The sequence below is a fragment of the Triturus cristatus genome, chromosome 5_1 (genome assembly GCF_964204655.1).
Source record: "Triturus cristatus chromosome 5_1, aTriCri1.1, whole genome shotgun sequence".
NCBI lineage: Eukaryota > Metazoa > Chordata > Amphibia > Caudata > Salamandridae > Triturus > Triturus cristatus.
In genome coordinates this window covers 164,941,291-164,964,474 of record NC_140587.1, presented here as the reverse complement: position 1 = coordinate 164,964,474, position 23,184 = coordinate 164,941,291, and the positions used below count along the sequence as shown (strand labels likewise).

Genomic DNA, 23,184 nt, shown 5'->3' with positions numbered 1-23,184 from the left:
TCAAGACTGGCTCTTCAACTAACCTCAGTGCCCAGACAGACCTTCAGCCCCCCCCCCCCCACATCCACATCACCTTGAGACCCTCATGGGTGAGTAGCTACGCTCTACAAATTATAATTCATTGATTGAATGTGGTCTGTAAGATAGAGCTGACATATACACCAGTGAAGAGGCAGAATGAGTTTGTGTATGGATAATAATAATCTGCTGCAACAAAAAAAAACTAAAGAGCTCGTTTCACTTAAAAATTGAGCTCCCTGACTCTGAGGATATATAAAAAACTAGAACAGTGTCAATCAATGATTGCCAAGGGAATCTGAGTCATAAGTGAAAACTAGCTTTTGATCAGAGAGGACTCGAAGGCCTAACAAAGGAACCACATAGACTTTGGGCAGCATGCATTCTTATACCAAGATTAAAAGGCCCACCATTACCATCCTCTTTGAAAAGCTTAATACTCACTTTCAATGACATTGTCATTCAAGCACAAGTGCTCCAGTGTGGGGCTGATCCGCGGCACAGTGGTCAGTCTGTTATGGGACAACTGCAGAACCAACAAATTTGAGACGTTGAAAATGTTCTTGGGCGTGCCTTTGTCAGACAATTGGTTGTAGTTTAATCTGATGAAGGCCAGGTTAGGGAAGTCTTTAAAGTAGTCATCAGGTATTTCCTCAATATTATTCCTGTCCAGAAACAGCTGGTGGATGCTGTTGGGGACACCTGATGGCATCTTTCGGAGGATGTTATGGGCAAGGTTTAGCTGCATGAGGTTCTTTAAGCCCATGAATGTGTTCTTTTTAAAGATCCCATCGCTCAGCTTGTTGTGGTGAAGGTCCAAAAGCAGCAGGTGCTCCAACTTATTGAATACACCGGCAGGAATTTTGGAAATTTGGTTCCTGCTCAACCTCAACTGTTCCAAGTGGGCAGGTAGGAAGGCAGGCAGTTCCTTCAGCTGATTCCTCTCCATGTACAAGAAGGTGAGGTTGTCCATCTTCTCCAGGATGCCCTTGTCCACCTTCTTAATGCGGTTGTTGTCGAGGTTGATCCATTTGATCTCAGTTGCATTCCTAAAGGATTCTTCCTGCAGGTCTTCGATGAAGTTGTTCTGCAAATAAAGGTACCGGGTGCGGGCGGGGATGATTGGGACCTTTCTCAGGTTTCGGCTGTCACAGTAAAGTGCTGATGGGAAATCTGGTGGGCAAAAGCATTCCCGTGGGCAGTCTGGGAAAACTGATGGCGGACCAAAAGGAAGAGGTGGAGGCAGGTCCGTCGGCTCCACTGGTTTCGGAGGAGGTCGGGTGGGCTTCTTGGGTAGCTTGGGTGGCTTGGCCTTTGTTGGCTTTGGTCTGCGTTGCCCATCAACCTCAGACAACAGTAGCAGGATCAGAGGGAGCAGCAGAATAAAAAAGGACTTCATGGTCCAGGTCCCCAGCAGCTGGAACACAAAAAGTGCAGAAGAGGCTTGTTAGACATGGTCCAAACCAGTGTTACACCCCCCAGCTGAACTAAAAAAATCTGTTAAACATGGTGTCAGAAATATGACAACTAAAACAACCCAAATACATGCTGCTACTTTTAATGGTGTTTTCACAACAAACAGTTCCCTTTGTACCTTATAGTTCCCTTCCCATTGGGAGTCTTGGACCTCTACTGCCCTCAGTCCCTCCTACCATCTCTTATAGCCTGACATTTCTCTGCTCTAGCATTTCCTATCCCATATCAGAACAGTGTGTCGCTGGGCACATCCGACCTTTCACAAGCTTTGTTATGGTGCGTTATGAAGAAGTTTTGTCACTTATCAACACAGGCATTACCAGTCGCACATCATCCCACAGCTCAAGAAACTCCATTGGCTACCAGTCGTGAAGAGATGCCAGTTGAAGCTGCTCACTGTTACGAAGTAGACTCGTACCAAAAGAAGTTAAAGGCGTAGATTTAATTCATATACAGCACCACCAAGATATACATCCGCCAACAGCTCCCGGCAAGCTCCAACCGACCCCACAGAACTCTCCCCGGCACGGAACCAGACTCTAGAACACGAGTCAGCTGTGGTCCGTGCGCGCTACAATAAACACAACACTCACTTACAAGGCACTACACAACGGAGGTCCGGCGTACCTCAGCAAACGAGTGAATTTCTACCTACCAGACCAGGAAACTCCGTTCCAGTTCCCTCTCTCTAGCAGCACCCACCTGCATCCGTCGTGAGAACTATGGAAGCTGCTGCTTCTCCCACCTGGCGGTTAGGATCAGGAACGCCCTACACCTAGGGTAACAGTTCAGGAAGGACTTGAAGACCTGGATGTTCAACCAATAGGACTAGGCATAGGAATTCCGCAGCAGGACCCTATAGCACCGAGATCCTCACGGGTGAAGCACCTACACTCTACAAATCCTGATTGATTGATGTACAAGAAGCGTCACTACTAAACTTGTCCCAAAGAGCAGAAGAAAATGGATACAGATGATACTCTTGAGTTGTGTGTTGGAATTACTTCCACTAAGCCAACTTCCCCTAGAGAGACTTGGAGGATGCCGCGCTGAAAGCGGGTATGACTTTGAAAAGGAACGCTTCTCCTCTCTATAAAGCATTCAGTACAGTGAGAAGGACATCCTTTACCCCTTTGTCTGCTAGGTGGTGCAAGAACTAGACCTCAAGATGGTATCTGGAAGTGGTAAGATCATTAGATGTGTATGTGGGTCAACGGGGACAGCAGCTATACTCGGCCATTATACCTTTGATGTGGGTAAAATCCCCCACACACACCTATAATCTGAAACTCCTCACCCCTGCTCCCACAAAGTTTTATCGTTACTGAAACCAGTTCAGTTCAGTTCAAAGACTTTATTTTAATCACAGGGATCATAAAAGTAAAACACAGAACTTCACATGTGCATAACAAAATAAAGAAAAATTAAATAACACATCGTAATTCTTGGGTAAATATAAAAAACCGTCAAAGAAAAAAAAAATTGTTAAAAAAAGTAAGAACTGGTATACAATAGGAGCCCTTATGCAATTAAAAAACAAAATCAAAAAGAACTAGCATAAAATACATCACAATAGCATCCGGTAGAGCGAAAGACTCAAAGGGATTAGTAGCACAATAAAGCCTCAGCAATAATGACAAAATCACTACTGGCCGTTGTAAGGTGCAAAAACTATGTATATATTAAAGAATAAATAAGACATATGCCAAGTTGCTAAGACACCAGTGCACAATATAGTATAAAGGCACTGCTAGCCAACAGAGGGAGTAAAAAAAACCTGTGGTGAACAACCTCTAGTGTCCAGTTGAGGGGAGGCGATGCCTTAATAAGTAGGTATACTATTTAGGGACACACCCTTTCAAACTTACATTCGATCCTAGGACTCATAACAACCAAGAAAAATCAGAATTTCAATCCCCAGTGGTTAGCTGTCATATTAATAACTGTATTATATGCATTTTGAACGTCTTACCCACAGGGCCATAAAATATGTGGCCAAGCCAGAAACCACTTTCCTTCCACCTGCTGGTAAAAGCTTTGCCAGGTAGGGATTCATACCTAAATTGCAGGACTAGTTTCCTTGCCAGTGGGGGACAATTCCATCTGTAGTTTGATCATACAACACACAGGGTTTAAATACAGCGAAGACTAATTAGAGTTATTTCTTGCAGTGCAACACATGTACTGAAGCAAACCACTCCCAGAATGCCGCTTTGATGCTGGCTCTAGAAGTCATGCTTAATTTCTCAGGGAAAAATCAGTACATATCAAGGCCTAGTTTCTGAAGTCGAGCCTTGACCGTGCAAAACCACTGTATTTTATTAGCACACTCCGTCGTGAGAACTATGGAAGCTGCTGCTTCTCCCACCTGGCGGTTAGGATCAGGAACCCCCTACACCTAGGGTAGCTCTGTCTCTCCAACAGTTCAGGAAGGACTTGAAGACCTGGATGTTCATCCAATAGGACTAGGCAGAGGAATTCCGCAGCAGAACCCTATAGCACCAAGATCCTCACGTGGGGGACAAGACTCGACACTATACGGCGGGCCGGATTACTTTCCCTTTGGTGTCCTGGGGGGTGGGCAGAGGATCTCAGCACCGGGGCTTCTGGAGGGCGAGTCTGGTCCGGATCAAACGGTGGTCGGGCAGATTTGCGAATGTAAGGCTGCCCGGGGGGGGGGGTTGCGTAGCGGCCCGCCCCTTGGAGGGCGGCCGCCTTAGTGCCACAGGAAGGCACAGGGGTGGGAGGTCGAGTCCCTGGGCTAGTCCAGGGGAGACCCCAGCAGATAGCTGCTTCCGGCGAGGGCGGGGAGGAGACAGGGGTACATATACTGTCTCTGCCCCCTCCTCGTCCTCTTGTCCGCTCGTTCGCCTTGCCCGCCCCTCCACTTACCCGGCGTCCGGAGGGACAAAAGGGGGGCCAGGTCTTCTAACAATTTTACTTTGTGTTGTAGGAGGAGTTACAGGGCGATCCAGGGTCTGCACATACCAAGGGGTACATCATGCAGCAGCACCGCGGGGTGCTAAGCCAGGATACCCAGGGATGTTTTAGCGTTGTCCCCTGGAAGAACGACGGCGCCCCGTTAGCCGACAGGCGGTTGTGGGTCTGAGCAACCGGGGGCTTCCATGTATGCTCCGCCCACCCATCACGGGGGGCGTGTGAAGCAAGTGGACTGGGGGTCCACGGATGGGAGGGGTGGCCCCTCCCAATATTTGGTATACACCATTTGGCGTTGCCATGGTGACTCTAGGCTTATCAGACGGGCAGGCGGCATAGGGGCTGGCCTGCCCTGGGATCGCCCGTAAAATAACCCACCATGTTTGCATATTGGTTATGCTAACAAACCTGCAGCAATATTTCTCCACTTACATTACAGTGTCGTGTGTTTTATTTATGTACTTATGTGTTTTGTGATAACTGTTGCCGATATTGGCACTATGCTCTAGCACGCCCCCTCAGCCAAAGAACAGCTAGGTTTCCCAGGCACAAGGTTCGTCTAAATAAAGTGTGGTGTGTTCTCTGGTGCACCAAAAATAGCCAGGGAATCAGAATCCTACCGGGCTCTTGGCTTTTCTTCTTCTGATCTGAATGGAGGGGGGGCCTGTCTGTGGTGAGGGAGCCGCGGGTACCGGCGGGGCAGTCGGCTGGGTGCCTTCAGGTGATGGAGCAGCAGGTAATCCCTGGCGTCACTCTATTTCCAGACAAGTTCATCCCCCCCTGTTTTGTTCTACCTGCTATCGTACCTGGTTGCGGTCAGGGTTTGCGGCAGGATTAATCCACTGCTTTGGGACTTACCCACCTCACAGTCTTGTGCGGGCCTCGTGCTCCCCTGTCATGCTATGGCACTGTTGCTTGTCTGGTAGGTGGGGCGGACAATGCTAGGGTGCCGGCCAGAGGCATGGGGGGAGCACGTGGGTGAGATGGCCCCCATTCGGGCTGCTGGTTGTGTTGAGTTTTACCGGGTCCACACCCCAGTTGCGGCTCGACATCCCCGTGCACAGGCATGCACGGAATTTTAACAGAAAAGCACATTTCTTAATGACCATGATGCAGTGCCGATGGAGGCCTAGTAGGTAACACCGGTATACCACCAAGAGACCCCTGCTCCACGGGCAATCCATCAGCTTTGCCTTTGTCACATGATGGGCATGTCATTGTGTCATCAGTTAATTTTAATTGAGAGGCGGTCGTACCTGGCACTGCTTGTGTCAATTCACCCGGGAGGCGGTTTCTCAAAGTCGGGTCTCTGGAACTATGTATGCCATGTTGTATTTCGTATACCATGGACCACTCATCCACAGATCACCTCAGGATATACAATTGATTATGTTACTGCAGGGGGAGGGACTCAATCACGCTCACCCCTGCCAATATAAGCACAGGGATACCCCCTTTACAATTTTGAACCCGTAAGTGCCCAATGACCTACCAATGCTAATCCTCCGGATCCAGTCCACCGGAGCTAAATGTGAGCGGGGGTTCCTGGTGCGCGCCCCCGTCAGTTATTGATCACCTCTGGAGCTGGTGACAGTCTGCCACCAGTTGGCGCTGGCTGTCTAAGTTTACTACAACAGGCATTGAGTAATTCAATCACATTGAAATTACTAGTGCGCGCTGCCCCTGCCATTCTTTTAGCCGTTGGGGCCTGCAAGAGTCTGTATTGTCACAATTGGACTATTGTCAGGGTAGGAGTTGTGAGGTTACCAGGAGTGGCAACACAGCAGGAGCAATGTGTGGGGCAAACTGAAGGGGCCGCCCGACTGTAGTCCTGGCAGATAGTTGCACAGTGCCAGGGTCAGTAGTTGCGATGTTAATATGTTTGGACAGCACGGCAGGAGCGATGTGTGGTGCAACAGAAGTGGCTGTCGGATGCAGGCCTGGCAGATGGTTTTGTACAGGTTAAGCACTGCACGTGCGGAATCTGTGACGTCTTTGGGGCACAGCTAGGCCAATGTGGGTTATTGAGATTGGGGCGGGTCGCGTGCCTTCCTGCCCAGGTCTCAAATTAGTTCCAGGGGCAGAGCTCCTTGTTTCGATATCGTGAATCTAATATTAGTTTTAGGAAGGCACGGCACAGTACAAGACCTGCAATATCCATACATCCCCCAGTTACCTTCACTACACCTGCCGTCCATTTCTCACTCTTTCATTACCCCCCTAAGTGCTGCACCACCGGATGAGTGTTGCCCTTCCATAGGGTTGGGGTCCCCTTTATAGGGGGGGCTCGACTTGGTGCGGTATAAGGGGGAAACCTCGGTTACGAAGCACAATTAGCGGGCATGTGAGCTTTTCCTAGACCATTGGGAGAGTGCACTTATTTTCTGTGTTTTACGGATCTTGCAAGAGATCGGCATGCGATTTCTGGGAGTTAAACCGTGCTACGATGATGGCATCTTGGGCGAGGGCAGATGCTGAGGCAACTCAGATGGGTAGACATATTGCCAGATACTGCCTAACCCCAAAAAAAAAAAAGATTATGTATTAACTAAAAGGGGATAGAATTAAATATAAGATTTTTTAAAGAATTAAGAAAGGGATCTCAAAGATGTCAGAGAATGAAATACAAGATAATGAAGACCTACCCCTTACGGAAAATATGCTAATGAGTTTCTTTGAGAAACACCTCAAGTCCCCCTTAAAAGAGGCAGTGGAGGCAGCTGTTAACAAATAAAAAGATATCATGTTACTGAGAAAGACTCAGTTGACCTCTCTGAGGACGTAAACCCTTTACGAAAGAAAGGAGGTAAGGCCTTAAAAAAGACCAAACACTTTGAACCTCATGGTAGCTTGTGCGCTACAAATGACTGGGAACTATCCCTAGGTAGCCTGTGCGCTACAGGTGAACTGGGTGCCCCTAGTGGCATAATGAGAAAGAGCGACCATATTGGCGCAATAAGTACAGGTGTCCCTCGTGGCACAAGAAGACCAAGAGACCTTCATGGCACAAAGACCTCAGTTTACCAACTGACAATGATGATGAATACTTATTCCCAGTAAATATTGATGATGAGGCTGACGAGTATCTATTTGAACCTCTTGATAATGACCTCCTTAATGAGCATTTATATCAACCCAGCAATTCTAAAATTATCAAAGACCCAGCGGGAGTGGCGATGTTTAACCCCACCTGCATCACACACCCTTGGGGATCTGTTTGGTGACCCTTGGACCACATAGCAAAATTAATTAAATTCTGGATCCGGAAACCCTTTGAAAAGGACACACGAATACTAATGAGGGCAGAATGCCCTAGACCCTTTTTAGGCAATAAATCGGGATGATACCAAACCTAAACCCCGAACTACTGACTTTCCTATTTTAAAACAGTAAGAGATCCTAGAAAAGGGCTTGAGCGCTGCCTCAAACAGTGCCAAGATAAACTACTAGGTAGTCTAGGACCAATGGCTAGAATCCTAGACTTAGCGGAAGAAGTCTCCCTTCAGGGCACTCCTGTGGATGTAGAATTACTCCGGGGATGGAGCCAGCATGCCCTATGCATTCTTGGTAATGCCAACACAGGGCTAACCTCTGAAAGAAGAAGAGCTATACTAATGAGCATAAACACCAAATTGGGAGACCTTGCAAATAAAGATATCCAGGGTAACTCGAATGGCTTACTCTTCGGGGAAAACTTTACCAAAATATTAGGAAAGTATGTTTCCACTTTCTCAGCCTTTAGTAAAGCCCAATCAAACATAAGACGCATGTTCGGGGGTATAATTTTTGGAAGGGCTGACAGGATGGAACTGGCTGTCAGCTGCGGACAATATAGGTCCCCATTCTACAAACAAAGTCAACGTGGTTACAGGAGATACTTCATGGATGCCTTGACGGACGTTGGGATCTTGCGTGTCGGATGCTATCAAGACTTATCAGCCTCCATTTTGTATTGGGTCCAAGATGTCCCCATAACGTATGACTACGAATCAAATGTGGACTTTGTTCGGCACGCCTAAATAGTATACTCTTATGAAGGCACCCCTATATTTCAAGTCGAGGACTATCACTTTAAGATCATATTCTCGGATATTGGTTCATGCTGTTGACCCATAGAATCATAGGGGCCCACCCTTCTCGACACTCTATGTCTGATTTGATCCTTCTCTAACTGCTGACTTAGTTTGGCCTGTCTTTTCAAAAAATTATATACGGCTATATACTGTGGTATTAAGGAGCCCCCTCACTTCGCCACATGTATATACACAAACAAAAAGAAACCTTGGATGGGACTTTTGACCACCTGATGATCTCTACCTTCTGGCCCTGACGAAGGAACTGTTGGACTTTAGGTCCACTCCGAAACGCGCGTTGGAGCTTTGTTTGTTAATCATTTGAAATAGAAGGTTCCTATTTGCTATCTGTAGTCCTAAGTTTGTTAATAGATCTCAATTGTGATTTTTGTGATTATTGTCTATTTGATGCAGTTTTGCCTTTCTTTCTTTTCTATTTATGTATTGTTGGTATGTATGTTGTGTGTATGTGTATCTTGAGTTTGTGATTTTTTGTACTCAGTATATATTTTTTCTTGAAGGGGTTGCTCAGGTGATATTTATATGCAGAAACGCTTGGAATTGTCTAAACTGAATGTATATCAAATTTAATAATTTTGTCTCAACATTATTTTTTTCATAAAATAAATCAAAATGAAAATATTTTCTGTGGGACAATGATGTTTTTAATTACTTTTGGATATATTACCTATTAAGAATTTAATAGGGGGAGGTTTGTTGTTTGTATTTAGTTATTTCCCCTGCCCTCCTCTCCCTCTCATTCAATATTCAGGGGCCCTCTTAAGTTTAGTATTCTACAGGAGATACTTCTGCAGAAACAACAACTCCTTTTTCCCGCAAAGAGGCCGCAGCACCCGCACACAAGGTGATGGTAGAGGCAGATTCCAAGGCCAAGGATAACAAGGTATGAGTGTTACATCCCATTGTTTCTTCCCATCGAAAGATAGAGAGAAGGATACGGCTTTTCACCCAACATTGGTCATTAATAATAAATGACTGTTGGGTACTAGATACCATAAAGGAATTCAAAATAGATTTCAATATGACACCTTACCAGATACACCAACCCAGAGAACTTAACCTAGACCAGGAACAATGAACTCTGGTAGATACAGAAGTGAATCAAATGCTGTTAAAAGGGGCTATATGCAAAGTGACATACACAGGCAAGGATTCGTGAGCATGATATTCCTGGTAAAGAAAAAAGACAGAGGTTTGTGCCCTGTAATAAATTTGAGAGAACTAAATATTTGTCTAGTATACAGACATTTCAAAATGGAAGGTATCCCCCTTCTAAGAGACAACCTACAAGAGAAAGAGTAGCTTGTGAAATTGGATCTCAACAACGATTATTTCACAATCCTTATGGACAGGGACTCTCAAAAAAACTTAAGGTTTATTTGGAAAGGAATAACTTACCAATTTTGTTGTCTTCCCTTCGGCCTCTCCACAGCACCATGGTGTTTCACCAACATTGTGACGCCAGTGGTCACCTCTCTGAGGAGCAGAGGAGTATGGCTAGTACTCTATCTAGACAATATACTACTGATGCCTCAAAGTCAAGAAGAATTACTAAGACACATGAAATGGTGAGGGGACCTTTTGGAAGGATTAGGATTTATTATCAACATAGAGAAATTCGTAATAACCCCAACACAAAATCTAGAATTCCTAGGGTTCCACGTAGGCACCATTACGGCCCAGCTACAACTTCCACTAAAGAACTTGTCCAAAATAAAGAAGGAGGTAACTTATGTATTATCAAAAAATGTAGTGAGCTTACGCAAACTAGCAAGAGTAGTTGGACTTCTATCCTTTTCCATTCAAGCAGTTTCCCCAGTTCCACTTCACTACAGATCCTTACAGAGACTGAAATCTTCGGGGTTAAAAAAGGGCCTATTGTACTCAGAGAGAATTCCCCTATCACTGGAAGCTCAAGAGGACCTCCTATGGTGGCGGAACAATTTAGACAGCTGGAATGGAAAAGCAATAATTGGGAACACCCCGTATCACACTGTTGAGTCAGATGCAAGCAAACTGGATTGGGGTGCAAATTGGGAGGAATAGAAACATGGTGGAAATGGTCCCAAGAGGAACTCCCACTCCACTTAAATTGCTTAGGAATTATGGCAAGTTTGAATGCTTTAATGAGCTTCAAATCCGTACTGAAAAACAGTGTCGTTCTTATCAACCTAAACAATTTTACAACTGTCTCCTACATCAACCGTGTAGGAGGCGCAAGGTCAAAAATACTTGCAGACCTTGCCAAAAAGATTTGGTACTTCTGTTGAAATCAAAAAATGGTACTGAAGGCAGAGTTGATCCCTGGCCATAAAAACACAAGAGCAGATTGGAACTCGAGGTTTCTAAGAGATTCAAGCAATTGGAAACTGAATCCAATGGTCTTCAAGAAGGTTCAGGGCCTCTGGGGTCCTTTGCAGGTAGACCTGTTGAATGAATGAATGATGCACATTTGTAGAGCGCATGGCTACTCAGCAAGAGTGTCCCGGAGCTAACAGTCTTCGTCTACCATACCAAGCCATGGAAAAAAACAGGTTTTAAGAAGTTTCTTAAAAACCGCCAGGTCAGCCGTAGATCTGAGAGTAGCTGGGAGTCTGTTGCAAGCTTGAGCTCCCAGGAGTTTGAAGGATCTTCCCCCTGACCGGGCTAGGCATATTCTGGGGACGCAGGCCAGTTCCATGGAGGATGACCTAAGAGTTCTGGCTGGCAAGTAGTGGCTAACTCTTATCCTGAAATATCCAGCGCCTATTCCACGAAGGGCTTTGAAGAACAGTACCAGGGCCTTGAATTTGATCCTTTTACTCATAGGGAGCCAGTGCAATGCCTTCAGGGGCGGGGACATGTGAGTTCTGGGCTTGAGCATAAGAACCAGTCTGTCCGCCACTGAAGGCCCTGGAGGAGATATTCAGGAAGGCCTAAGTACAAAATATTGACAAAGTCCAGTCTGGAAGTAACCAGTGCCTGGACCACGGTTTTCCTGGTGTCCAATGAGAGAAGTGGAAGAAATTTCCTCAACATACGTAGAAGGCCAAAGCAGATGCCCACTACAGACTGCACCAGAGATCTTATCGAGGGAGCACTGTCAATATAGATGCACAGATTTTTTAACATGGTTTGAGCTGAGAGAGGCATCGATATCTCCTCAGGCCACCAGTGTCTCCATTCTTACGCGCATGGAGTGCCAATATGATGATTTTCCCCCTAAGCCAATTGAACACCATAGTGAGGCACGATCCGATCTGATCATAGGCATATGATATTATTTTAGCCCCCCCCCCCCAAGCTTCTGCCAGAGATACGAGGGGTGACATATATAGATTAAAAAGAGTGGGGATCAAAACCGATCCCTGAGGGACCCCCAATTTCAAGCTGGGAATGGAGGAAGCAAAAGGAGGAGTCCAAATTTCCTGGCTTCTGTCCTCAAGAAAGGAAGACTACCATTCCAGTGCAGATCCGCCTATTCCAAGCTCTCTAAGCCTATCCAGGAGCCTATCATTTGTGACCTTATCGAAGGCCTCTGACAGGTCCAATAAAATAAGGATAGCTCTGCCGCCTTGATCAAGCTTTTCTTTGATGTGTTCAGTCACCTCCAACAGAGCCGTTTCAGTGCTAAAATTAGCCGTGAAGCCAGATTGACTGATGTGCAGAAGATTATTATTTTCTGCATAGTCAGAAATGACTCTAGTCATATATTTCTCCAACACCTTAGAGAGAGACAGTAGAAGAGATATGAGCCTGTAATTAGCAAGCACATTCGAGTCAGCTGATGGTTTCCTCAGGAGCAGAAGAATTTTTGCATGCTTCCAAACGGAAGGCATATGACCCATTGAGAGACAAGAAATCAGACCCTTATTGACCTCTGGGTTTATGACCGAGGCCAGCAATTTCACTGGACATGAGTCTACGGGCATGCCAGACTTGATACCCTTTAAAATATATAGATATATCTCAGGCTGCAGAAAAGGTATCTGTAATAAAGCGGGGGTTTCCCTAGCAGGAACTCGCAAATGTGAGTGCTCATCTAGAGGCCCCCCTGAAAAAGATTTCTGAATAGTCACGATCTTCTAATGGAAGAACGTTGCCAGATGGTTTGTCCAGTCTGTGGAATGCGGGAGCTCCTTAATGGCAGCCTTAGGGGCTGTGAACAATTTCACAATATTAAAAATGTCCTTTACCTTTTTGTTGGAAGTCTCGGTTTTTTTATCCAGATAGCTCTTTTTGGCACCCTTGACATTAGTATAGTAAGATTTCAATGCAGCCTTATATTTCAATTTATCCTCAGGATTATAGTTTTTCCGCCATTTCTTTTCCAAGCGTTTACATACGCTTTTGCTAGTTCAAAGAAGATCATTAAACCAGGGGGCTGAGGGCCTGGCCTTCTTGGAAGTGCATATCATCAGAGGGGCTAATTCATGTATGTTCTGCCTTATCCAGGATTCCAGTTGTAGTGTGTCCCCATCAGGGTTACCTGATAACGAGGGGACAGAAGATTCAAGAGCTTCCTCCAGAGCTGATGGTGAAATCCTGTGCAGTGCTCTAAACTTATTTTCAGCCCTCCTCTGGAGAGTCCGGCAGTCAGTCCAAGTGCTGGGCACCCTAAAACTAATTAGACAGTGGTCCGACCAGGCGGTCTTTCTGACGTTTGACCTGCACACCATGCTCCTTTGTGGTCCTGTTTGCCAGCAGGTTAATGTTTCAAATAGATATGTATTACAGTTGTAGACCAGATCCCCAAGACGCAGTAGTAGACGCTCTGGTCCAATCGTGGAACAAAGAACTGCTATGTGTTCCCTCCCTTTGCACTGATTCAGAGGGTTTTACTGAAAGTTCAAACGGAGCAATGCAGCATCGTCTTAATTACACCATTTTGGAATACTCAAATATGGTTTCCAGATGTGATGGAATTGACACTGGAGGTCCCACGTTTTATCCCAGGGAGTTTAGACCTTCTCCAGCGAGACAAGAGAGGGAGGTACATCCTCTTCTTCTATAGGGAAACATGATCCTTCTTGCTTGGAGGATTTCAGGGATCCAAAAGATACTCTGGCCTTTCAGGAGAAGCTACAAACCTACTGGATGAATCATGGGCACCAGAAACAAGGAGAGGATACACAGGTGTGTGAAGGAAATGGTGTAGTTGGTGCCTGGAATGGGATCTGGATCACGTGGACGCCCCTTTAGTGAATGTAGCAAGCTACCTAGCAGATTTATTTAAATTGGGTTTATGTTATAGAACAGTTAACTGTTACAGATCAGGGATTTCAGCAGGCCACTTACTAATAAACGATTATTCTATTGGTACCGACCCTTTAATACGTGGAGTAATGAAGGAAATAAGACTTAGACGTCCTACCAAGGCCAAATATGACTCACTATGGAATATTTTTGACCTATTCGTGTCTTGGCCTGATAACCCTCATCTTTCCAGAAAACAACTATCCATTAATTAGCAACAATACTTTGTCTAATATCCTTTAGAGGAGTGTCAGATGTTAAGACGTTAGAGATCTGTAGCAGATACTATTCCCCAGATGGAGTACTTTTTGAAACATAGAAAAGAACCAAAACTATGTCTGAAAATATTTTTTATCCTTACTTTACTAACTGCCCAAAACTGTGTGTAGTAAGCTGCATGAAAGTTTATGTACAAAAAATGGTTGATGTTAGACTAAATGGTGAAAATCAATTACTAATATCCTTCGTAAACCTTTTAAGGCAGTCACTTCAGCTACAATTTCGAGATGGGTAAGAACAGTCATGCTAGAAGCAGGAATAGATTTATCCAAGTTTGGCGCACACTCATCCCGTGGTACAATGGCCAATTAAGTGTTTAGGGGCGGAGGTTCCCTACCTGGGTGTCGATTCCGATCATGGAAAACCTGGGTACGAATCGTCGTTCAGAGCGTTTTCTCCATAGGACTTGTACCCGGGAAATCCACATTACAAACCAGCAAGTACGATTCGTTCCGATATTCCATTTCCGTACGATTCGTAAACATTTACGTGTGTGGAAAAAATACCCACAATTCCGATCCAGGACATCTTGTACGTGAGGTCCGGACTGAGTCAGGCAGCGTTCTACGGACCAGCAAGTACGATTCGTGCCTACGTCACTCCGCACGGATACATTTTTACGGCAGCCAAAAACTCCCGGGAAACTGAGGACGACGCGAACAAGGCGTAGCGGGACGCGACGGACAGCCATGGACCCCATCCTACGTGTCATCCCGGCCCTCATAGCCTACGACCTGGTGCACCGAAACTGCCGCGCACGCCGCAGAAGGTCAGAATAACACCCAGGGGCATAGGGGGTGCGAGGGGCAGGAAACATAACCTCTACATAATTAAAAATATACCATATACTGTACATACCTGACCTCCAGGGTCTGGTCACTTCGGGGGGCGTGTCCACTAATACCCGCGCATGCGTACCCAGTCACCACTACAATGTTGGTACGGCCCGTACCACGCGTACCCCTACGTCACCACTACAATGGTGGTACGGGCCGTACCCACGCTCTGAGGGCGTGGGTACGGCACGTACCCCTACATTACCACTACAATGGTGGTACGGGGATGTAGGAGTGCGCGCCGTACCAACGCCCTCAGAGCGTGGGTACGGCCCGTACCACGCATACCCCTACGTCACCACTACAATGGTGGTACGGGCCGTACCCACGCTCTGAGGGCATGGGTACGGCCCGTACCACCATTGTAGTGGTGATGTAGGGGTATGCGCCGTACCCACGCCCTCAGAGCGTGGGTACGGCCCGTACCACCATTGTAGTGGTGACGTAGGGGTACGCGTGGTACGGGCCGTACCCACGCTCTGAGGGTGTGGGTACGGCGCATACCTCTACGTCACCACTACAATGGTGGTACGGGCCGTACCCACGCTCTGAGGGCGTTGGTACGGCGCGCACCCCTACATCACCACTACAATGGTCTTACGAGCCGTACACACGCCCCCCAGAGCGTGGGTACGGCCCGTACCATGCGTAACCCTACGTCACCACTACAATGGTGGGACGGACCGTACCCACGCTATGAATGCGGGTGTATGGGCCGTACCACGCGTACCCATCACCACTACAATGTTGGTACAGCCCGTACTCACGCACTCAGAGCGTGTGTACGACCCGTACCACTATTGTAGTGGTGCCGATTCCGATCAGCAGTGGACAGAGACATCGGTGTGGGTGCCCAGGACTCCCAGCAGTGGCCTGACATATGAGTGGTGGGTGCAGAGGACTCCCAGCAGTGTCCAGACATATGAGGGCTGGGTGCAGAGGACTCCCAGCAGTGTCCAGACATATGAGGGCTGGGTGCAGAGGACTCCCAGCAGTGTCCAGACATATGAGGGCTGGGTGCAGAGGACTCCCAGCAGTGGACAGAGACACGTGATGGGTGTGTGCACAGGACTCCCAGCAGTGGACAGAGATATGGGGGTGGGTGCCCAGGACTCCCAGCAGTGGCCTGAAATATGAGTGGTGGGTGCAGAGGAATACCAGCAGTGGACAGAGACAAGGGGGTGGTTGCAGAGGACTCCCACAAGTGTCCAGCCATATGAGGGGTGGGTGCATATGACTACCAGCAGTGGACATAGATATGGTTGTGGGTGCAGAGGAATACCAGCAGTGGACAGAGACGCGTGACGGGTGTGTGCCCAGGACTCCCAGCAGTGGACAGAGACATGTGAGGGGTGTGTGCATCCTAATCAGATGGCCACAACTCCATGGGTGTATGTACGCATCCCTGAAAATGGACTATGTTGATAGTGCCATAACAACACATCACAGACAGCAGTGTCCCACTCCCATGAGGATGGATGTATTTCCCCCAATGCATGACACACCACATGAGGGTGTACGGACAAATGACACCTGCATACCCACCCCTGGCTGATGCAGCACAATACACACACAGAGACCATGCCACAAGACTGTATAGTCATGTCTATGCCCAAGAAAACAAGAACGCCTAAGGGAACACACACTGTCACGCACATCCCCGGACTGATAGGGATGTACAGGTGCTGGGACAGCCACCAAGATGGTGTCTCCCATGGAAGGAAAAGGGTGGAGTTCCCACAGATACAATGACCATAAATGTGAGTCAGGTGCCCAAATACCCAACAGAACAAGTAACATATGTGTGCTAGGCTGGGATTACACACATGCAGTGTACGGAAAAGTGTCAATTTCTACATCAAGGCATTGCAACATACTCAATACACAAGTACAGTGACTAGCAAGGATGGCACAGGCGATGCAGCCGGAGACATTGCTGAGCAGGCATGGCCATAGTTGAAGGGATCCGTCACCAACAGAGGAAATGCACAACAATTGTGCAACTCCCGGCAGGGAAGATGTCAGGTGGCACAGAGGAAAGAACACTCCTTGGGAAAATGTCTCAAAACACAATTAGCACATATGACCAAAGATTCTTAGAGACCACCCCATGAGCAGCAGACCACAACATTACCCTGAAACAGAACACATTAACACAACCCCAACTCCTGGAGCATCAGCACCCACATCAATACCTCAAATGCAATCTTGTTGAAAGTGAAAAGAAAATGCTTTATTCAGCATGAATAACAAAAAATAGAAAAGGACACTATGTACAAAGGCACATGGCCAGTCCATACGAGCAGTCCTTTGGGGGGACACTGGGGCACATGTCTCCCCTAGCTTGCCTGCACATCAGAACTATCAGGTGTCTTGACTGGTGGGGGGGCATCATGTGGGGAAGGACCAGGCACCGCAGGGAAAGGAGGGGGAAGGGTCGGTGGGGTAAACGCAGGGACGGACGACTCCACCACAGGGAAGGGGCAGCATCAAAGGTGGATTCTAGCACGGCGCTGCACACCACTGCCAGGTCGCCAAGTGTCTCCCCTGCACCCAAAGATATCACAGGCACCAAGGAGGGGGGGGTCAGAGGGATGTGGTGCAGCGCCACTGGGGAAGGGGGTGGACAGGGTGGGGGACTCAACTCCCCTACCCGTGGAGTGCCTTGCCCGTTTGCGGGATGGTGATCCAGTGGGGCTGAGGCCCAGCACAGCCAAGTAGCTCTCCTTCTCAGCTTGTGGGGCAGGGGAGCCGAGGGGAGTGCAATGGGAGGTACTGGGTGGTGAGGCATGCGGACTCGGACTGTGGCTGCGTGTATGCTTGTGTGTCCCAGACCCAGTGGGTGTGCCTCTCTCCCCCTGAGTGTGCGTGCGAGGGGGTGTGCGTTTGCCCTTGTGTGTTGGTGTGCTGCCTGTGTCTGGTGAGGTGCTTGCCTTGGAATGTCTGGGTGTGCTTGGGACAGGTGTGGGAAGGGTGGATGGTGCAGGGGTAGGGGGGGTGACGAAGCGTTGCATGAGACTCACTGCTGCCGTCAGTGAAGAGTCCATGGACCTCAGCAACATCCGTTGGTCAGACATCGCTGATGACATGCCCTCCATGTACGACACCATCTGTGTCAGCAGTCTGGTGTGGCCATGTAGGACATTCAGCATCGATGTCTGGCCAACCTGTAACTGACGCTGAAGGTCCACAGACTCTGCAGTGAGGGCAGCAGGGGGGACAGGGGCAGGGGGAGCGGTGCCTGGAACGAAGGAGATACGGTGTCTGCCTGCACGGCCAGAAGGGACCCCAGCAACTGGGAGGGCGGGAATGGGAATAGAGGGAATGGAGGGGGCGGTGACAGATGTAGTGCTGCTGCCAGCTGTTGTAGCAGCCTCCGCCCCCTCAGGGAGTTCAGCCTCGGACCCGTCAGCGTCGTATTCGTCGTTGGTAGTGGACAGGTCCTCCGCCTGACTCCCCTCGCCCTCCGTGCCACTTGCTTCCGAAGATTCCCCAGAAGTGGTGGCACCGGTGCCTGATCCCTCCTCCGGCTCCGTGCATGTGTCTCCCTCGTGGTCCTCCGATGATGCTGTGGGCAAGGTGAAGAAACAGAAAATAATCAGTCACTTGTATACATCTGACACATGAGTCCAAACTAAATAGGTCACAGTGCACATCAGGAAATGCATCATGAGTAACATTGAAAATACTCTGCACATATGTAAACCCTGCACTCCCCAGTTGGTTGACCCACCATGCCACCTCTTGTTCACTGTGAACGAAACAGTATTGGTTCCCACAAGGGAAAATAACAGACACCAATGCTGAAGGTGTCCCCATCCTCAGAGACCTGTGAGTACATTAGAAACAACAAAAATAATACATTGGGATCCATTGTGAATCACAATAATTGTCACAATCTACATGTTTAGAAAGTGTGAATGTGAAACTTTCTGACCAGAACACACATGTGCCTGTATAACAGTCACACAAGGAGGTGCACACTAAACTACATTTCCACAGTCGTTGTATGAGCTGCCAGCCTAAATCACAAAAGCCACTGTTAAGAAGAGATGGGGTATCAGTAAGTACATATACATGGCACAACGGTGGTCTGGATGACTTGACACTCGTAAGTAGTAATCAGCAACAACCAAGGAATTACCCAAATGCAACAACACTGTGGCAACATGTCTATGCATAATCGCTAAACAAGTGTCAATCCAAATGTGCCTTTCAGTTAAAAGTGCCAGCGTGTCCCCGGCAAGTGTCGTGGTGGTGTCTTGTGCACTTCCCTGGGAGACATCTGTCATGCAGGCACATCATTGTCCTGCACAACAAAACTGAAAAGTAAAGGCTTGCTACAATTGGGACACGTTGACAGGTGTATTGAGTGGCAAGGTACCACACTTCTTGAGTAACAACTTGAATCATGCCACCTGTCACATGGACATCCGTAACATGATGACACATTTGGAAACACATCTGACCCACTGCCTGTCATGTGGAGTGCCACACATGTCCAAATACAGGACAATGCATGAGAGAATGGGCCTGCATTTGTGTCGGAATAAGGAGCACCTGCACTGAGGAGACACCCTCATGTGAACAAAGAATGTCCACACAGATGTCAGCACACACAGAAAAAACGTAGCATCTCGATCACACACAGGTGCCAAATATGGATGAGCAGGAAACATGTATTTTAACTCTTGAAACATGCTGCAAGGCACAACCATTGAACCCTGCACAACATGACTGTGTCCCTGCACGTTGAGTGGCTGTTCTGTCAATTATCACACACAGGTCAGAGCTTGCAAGGAGACATAAGGTCTGGACATGTAGTCCTTGGCTGAACAACCCCCACAAACCTGAGACAATGTGATTGAGACAGATCAAGAAGTGACAACTCTTAATCAGGGTTAACACAAATGTGCAGCAATAATTCCCAAAAGTACTCCACCACACCTTGTGAGGCTTGCAACACATATTTGTGAGAAACAACCATCAACAGATCATTGTGAATATACACACAGGCACTGGCCAGTGTGAGGATGCACAATCAAAATGGGCTCAGCCTGTACAGTGGACACATGTAGTACATATTACATGAATACTAATGATGCCATTGAACAATGCCACAGAGGCCAAACTAAGTGGGATGGGTATTCCCAGACGTGGGACCCATGCTCACTACGCCACTGGAGTCAAGCTATCCTGGCTGATGATGGCTGATAGCCAGAAACCGGTCCTAGGATGCTTGATTCCGGTCCAGGGAAGACATGGCTTGGCAGTTCGGGCTGGACTGTTCCCATGAGGCACATGGTCAAGACTGATTTGCATATGGCCATGTCTAAACTGGGGTGGCGTAGTGGGCAAAAGAACGATGGATTTAACCCAGATCTCTTGACTGGGGGAGAATGTCTGCATTGTCAGCATTCCGTCCATCAATTGTTTGTTGTAACGCTTTTCGCCCTAAGTGGGATGGGTATTCCCAGACGTGGGACCCATGCTCACTACGCCACTGGAGTCAAGCTATCCTGGCTGATGACGGCTGATAGCCAGAAACCGGTCCTAGGATGCTTGATTCCGGTCCAGGGAAGACATGGCTTGGCAGTTCGGGCTGGACTGTTCCCATGAGGCACAGGGTCAAGACTGATTTGCATATGGCCATGTCTAAACTGGGGTGGCGTAGTGGGCAAAAGAACGATGGATTTAACCCAGATCTCTTGACTGGGGGAGAATGTCTGCATTGTCAGCATTCCGTCCATCAATTGTTTGTTGTAACACAGAGGCCAAACTATGCTGAACACACAGAAAATGGGCACAGTGTTGGATGAGACACATGATTATGAGGCAAGGGTGTCTCAGGGGACTGTAGTGGGCACACTGCTCCTTGGCCCTGGAATGATCTGACTGTAACATGAGCAACCCTCCCGGCACTATACATATCTCCCAACCATGCACATCATGTCTGAGGCCACAACATCGTTCAAGCATGCTGCAAGTCTGTGCATTTGAAACCTCACACTCCTAGGTTGAGACTCAGCATCAGTGCAAAGATACATGGACCCCCATCTGACTGAACAGGACGGTGCACAGGCAAGGTACCAACACATGTCACAGACCACCCCCACACATGATGCAGAAAGCTGTGTGCACTTGGATTACCTGGCAGAATAGATGACCTTGTGCAATAGTGATTGCACACAGACCAGGGAAAACATGTCAAGGAGGGGAAGGGAGGAAGAACAGCACCGGTTGACTTTGTGCAACAGGATATGCCCTGCACATATGAACCCTGCCAGTGTATCCATGCAACTGAGCACTACCAAGATCTTGGGACACACAACAAACACACATGTACCTACCCCCTCCTTGCGCTGTTTCTCCTGTAACCGCCTATCCATTTCAGGGAAGACCACCGCCAGGACACGCTTCATCTGGTGGGTCAGGCGTCGGCCCCCGCCGTGCTTGCGTGGAGGTGAGTCCTCCAGCAGGACCCGGGCGATCCTCCTGGTCCAGCACCGGATATCCTGCCAGCGTTTCCGCACTTGTGGCAGGCGCCGACTGCAACCCTCCAACAATCTCACGGCCCTGACGGCCTGCTTCCATATCTCCCCCTTGGCGTAGGCGGTTACCTGTGAGGATGACAAAGTGAGACAACATCACTACACCTGCTACATGTCACAGAGACACACATTTTAACATATTTGCTATGTTGAACAGGGCATAGGATTGTGCCAACCAATAGCACCTTTGTAATAGGGAGATTAGCCTCTGTGGAAGCCCCAATGCACTACATGGCATTGAAAGTACACAGGTGGCATGAGGGGTGCGACACACTCCCTGATCATGGCACACACTGTGCATCCCAAGCAACACCAGGCTGATGGACAGCACCTCAAAGCAGTCACATGCCCCTGGCCACTGACGCAACCTCAGCAGAGTACACAGACACACACAGGCACAGAACAATCACCTGCCATAGGCAACAGCGACTACAAACCTCACTCTGCACATGTGCCACTTGCCTGTGGGGTGTCACAGGTGTGGTGCTAGCTCAGCAAGTCAGACGCACAGCACGGCTTACTTCTCACATCAGATGGTTAGAGCTGTTGCCTCCTCCATGCAGCTGTGGTGCAACACTCCACATACACACTCACACACATGACAAGGAACATTCACACACATAAATGTCCAGGGGGCGTACACATCATTTGGACTGTGTCAACACAGCTCCACTCAACTCACACACATCTGTGGGTACAGTCACCTAACACAACGGGGGAACCACTGAATTAACTCAGGCACATAGAAATTAAATTGCAAAAAGGATGAAAGTTGCAGAATGTGCAATGCACTATGCAGTGAATGTAAGAGTATGCACAATGCAAGTGATGAGTGTACACATGAGCTACATCATGCTCTGCATGAGAGACATAAGCCAATCACACCCCGGGGACCCCCTCTAAACAACATTGCATGTCTGTCACACCGGGACACAATGCCAGGAGTGACAGTCACAAACAAGGGCCACAGTCAAAGGTAGTGGAGTCAGCACTCACCTGCTCCCCTGGTCTCCCATACAGGCTGGGGTACTGTGGGAGGATGACGTCCAGTAGCGCCTCATTCTCATCATGGGTGAAGGGCTGGGTCCTCTCCACAGACCTTGACATGGTTCCAGGGGAAGCACAAACAGCAGCAGTGGTGTGGAATGAAAGGTTGTGCAGGCAAGTGCCCTCTCATGGGTCCTGCCCGACTTATATCTGCCTTGCTGTGCAGTTTCATTTACAGGAGTAACAAGTGATTCGTCAGGCACTTTTGCATCCTACGTTTCCACCAATCGCTTTAAATATACACCAGTGAGGGAGTTTTGATGGTTTGAAAATCAGAGCATCATGTCAAGTCAACAACCACTTTGCAACTTTGTATATAGTGGCCAACCGACTCTGGCAGGCCACCTGATGGAAAAATTTGAACTGGGACCTCAGTATCCATGACAACAAGCATGCATTTAGGCCCGAATACTTGTCCCCCATGTGTCCCCTATGTAATTTTAAGTTAAACACACAGGTACGGTGCATTTTACACGTACCCCTACGGCACCAGTTGCACAGTGCGTTTGATGCGTACGTGTACGCACTGGTCGTACCGTAGCACAGGTAAGTGTACGACCAGTGTGTACGCGTGCGTGTACGATCATTGTGTACGCGTGCATGTTAATGGACCCTACACACATGCGTACACACTGATCGTACACGCGCGCGTACACACTGGTCGTACACGTACCTGTACTACGGTAGTACACGTACGTGTACGACCAGTGT

The 23,184-nt window shown here is 48.1% G+C and overlaps 1 protein-coding gene across 1 annotated transcript in view; it reads right to left on the bottom strand.

The window, feature by feature from the left end:
• The window catches only part of LOC146830525 (prolargin-like), an 82,690-nt gene that overhangs the window by 36,730 nt on the left and 22,776 nt on the right, over nt 1-23,184 (bottom strand). The window contains exon 2 of the mRNA XM_085604728.1: nt 463-1,435. Coding sequence (XP_085460854.1) covers nt 463-1,417 — 955 coding nt within the window. The 5' untranslated portion in view covers nt 1,418-1,435. The remainder of the gene's footprint in view (nt 1-462; nt 1,436-23,184) is intronic.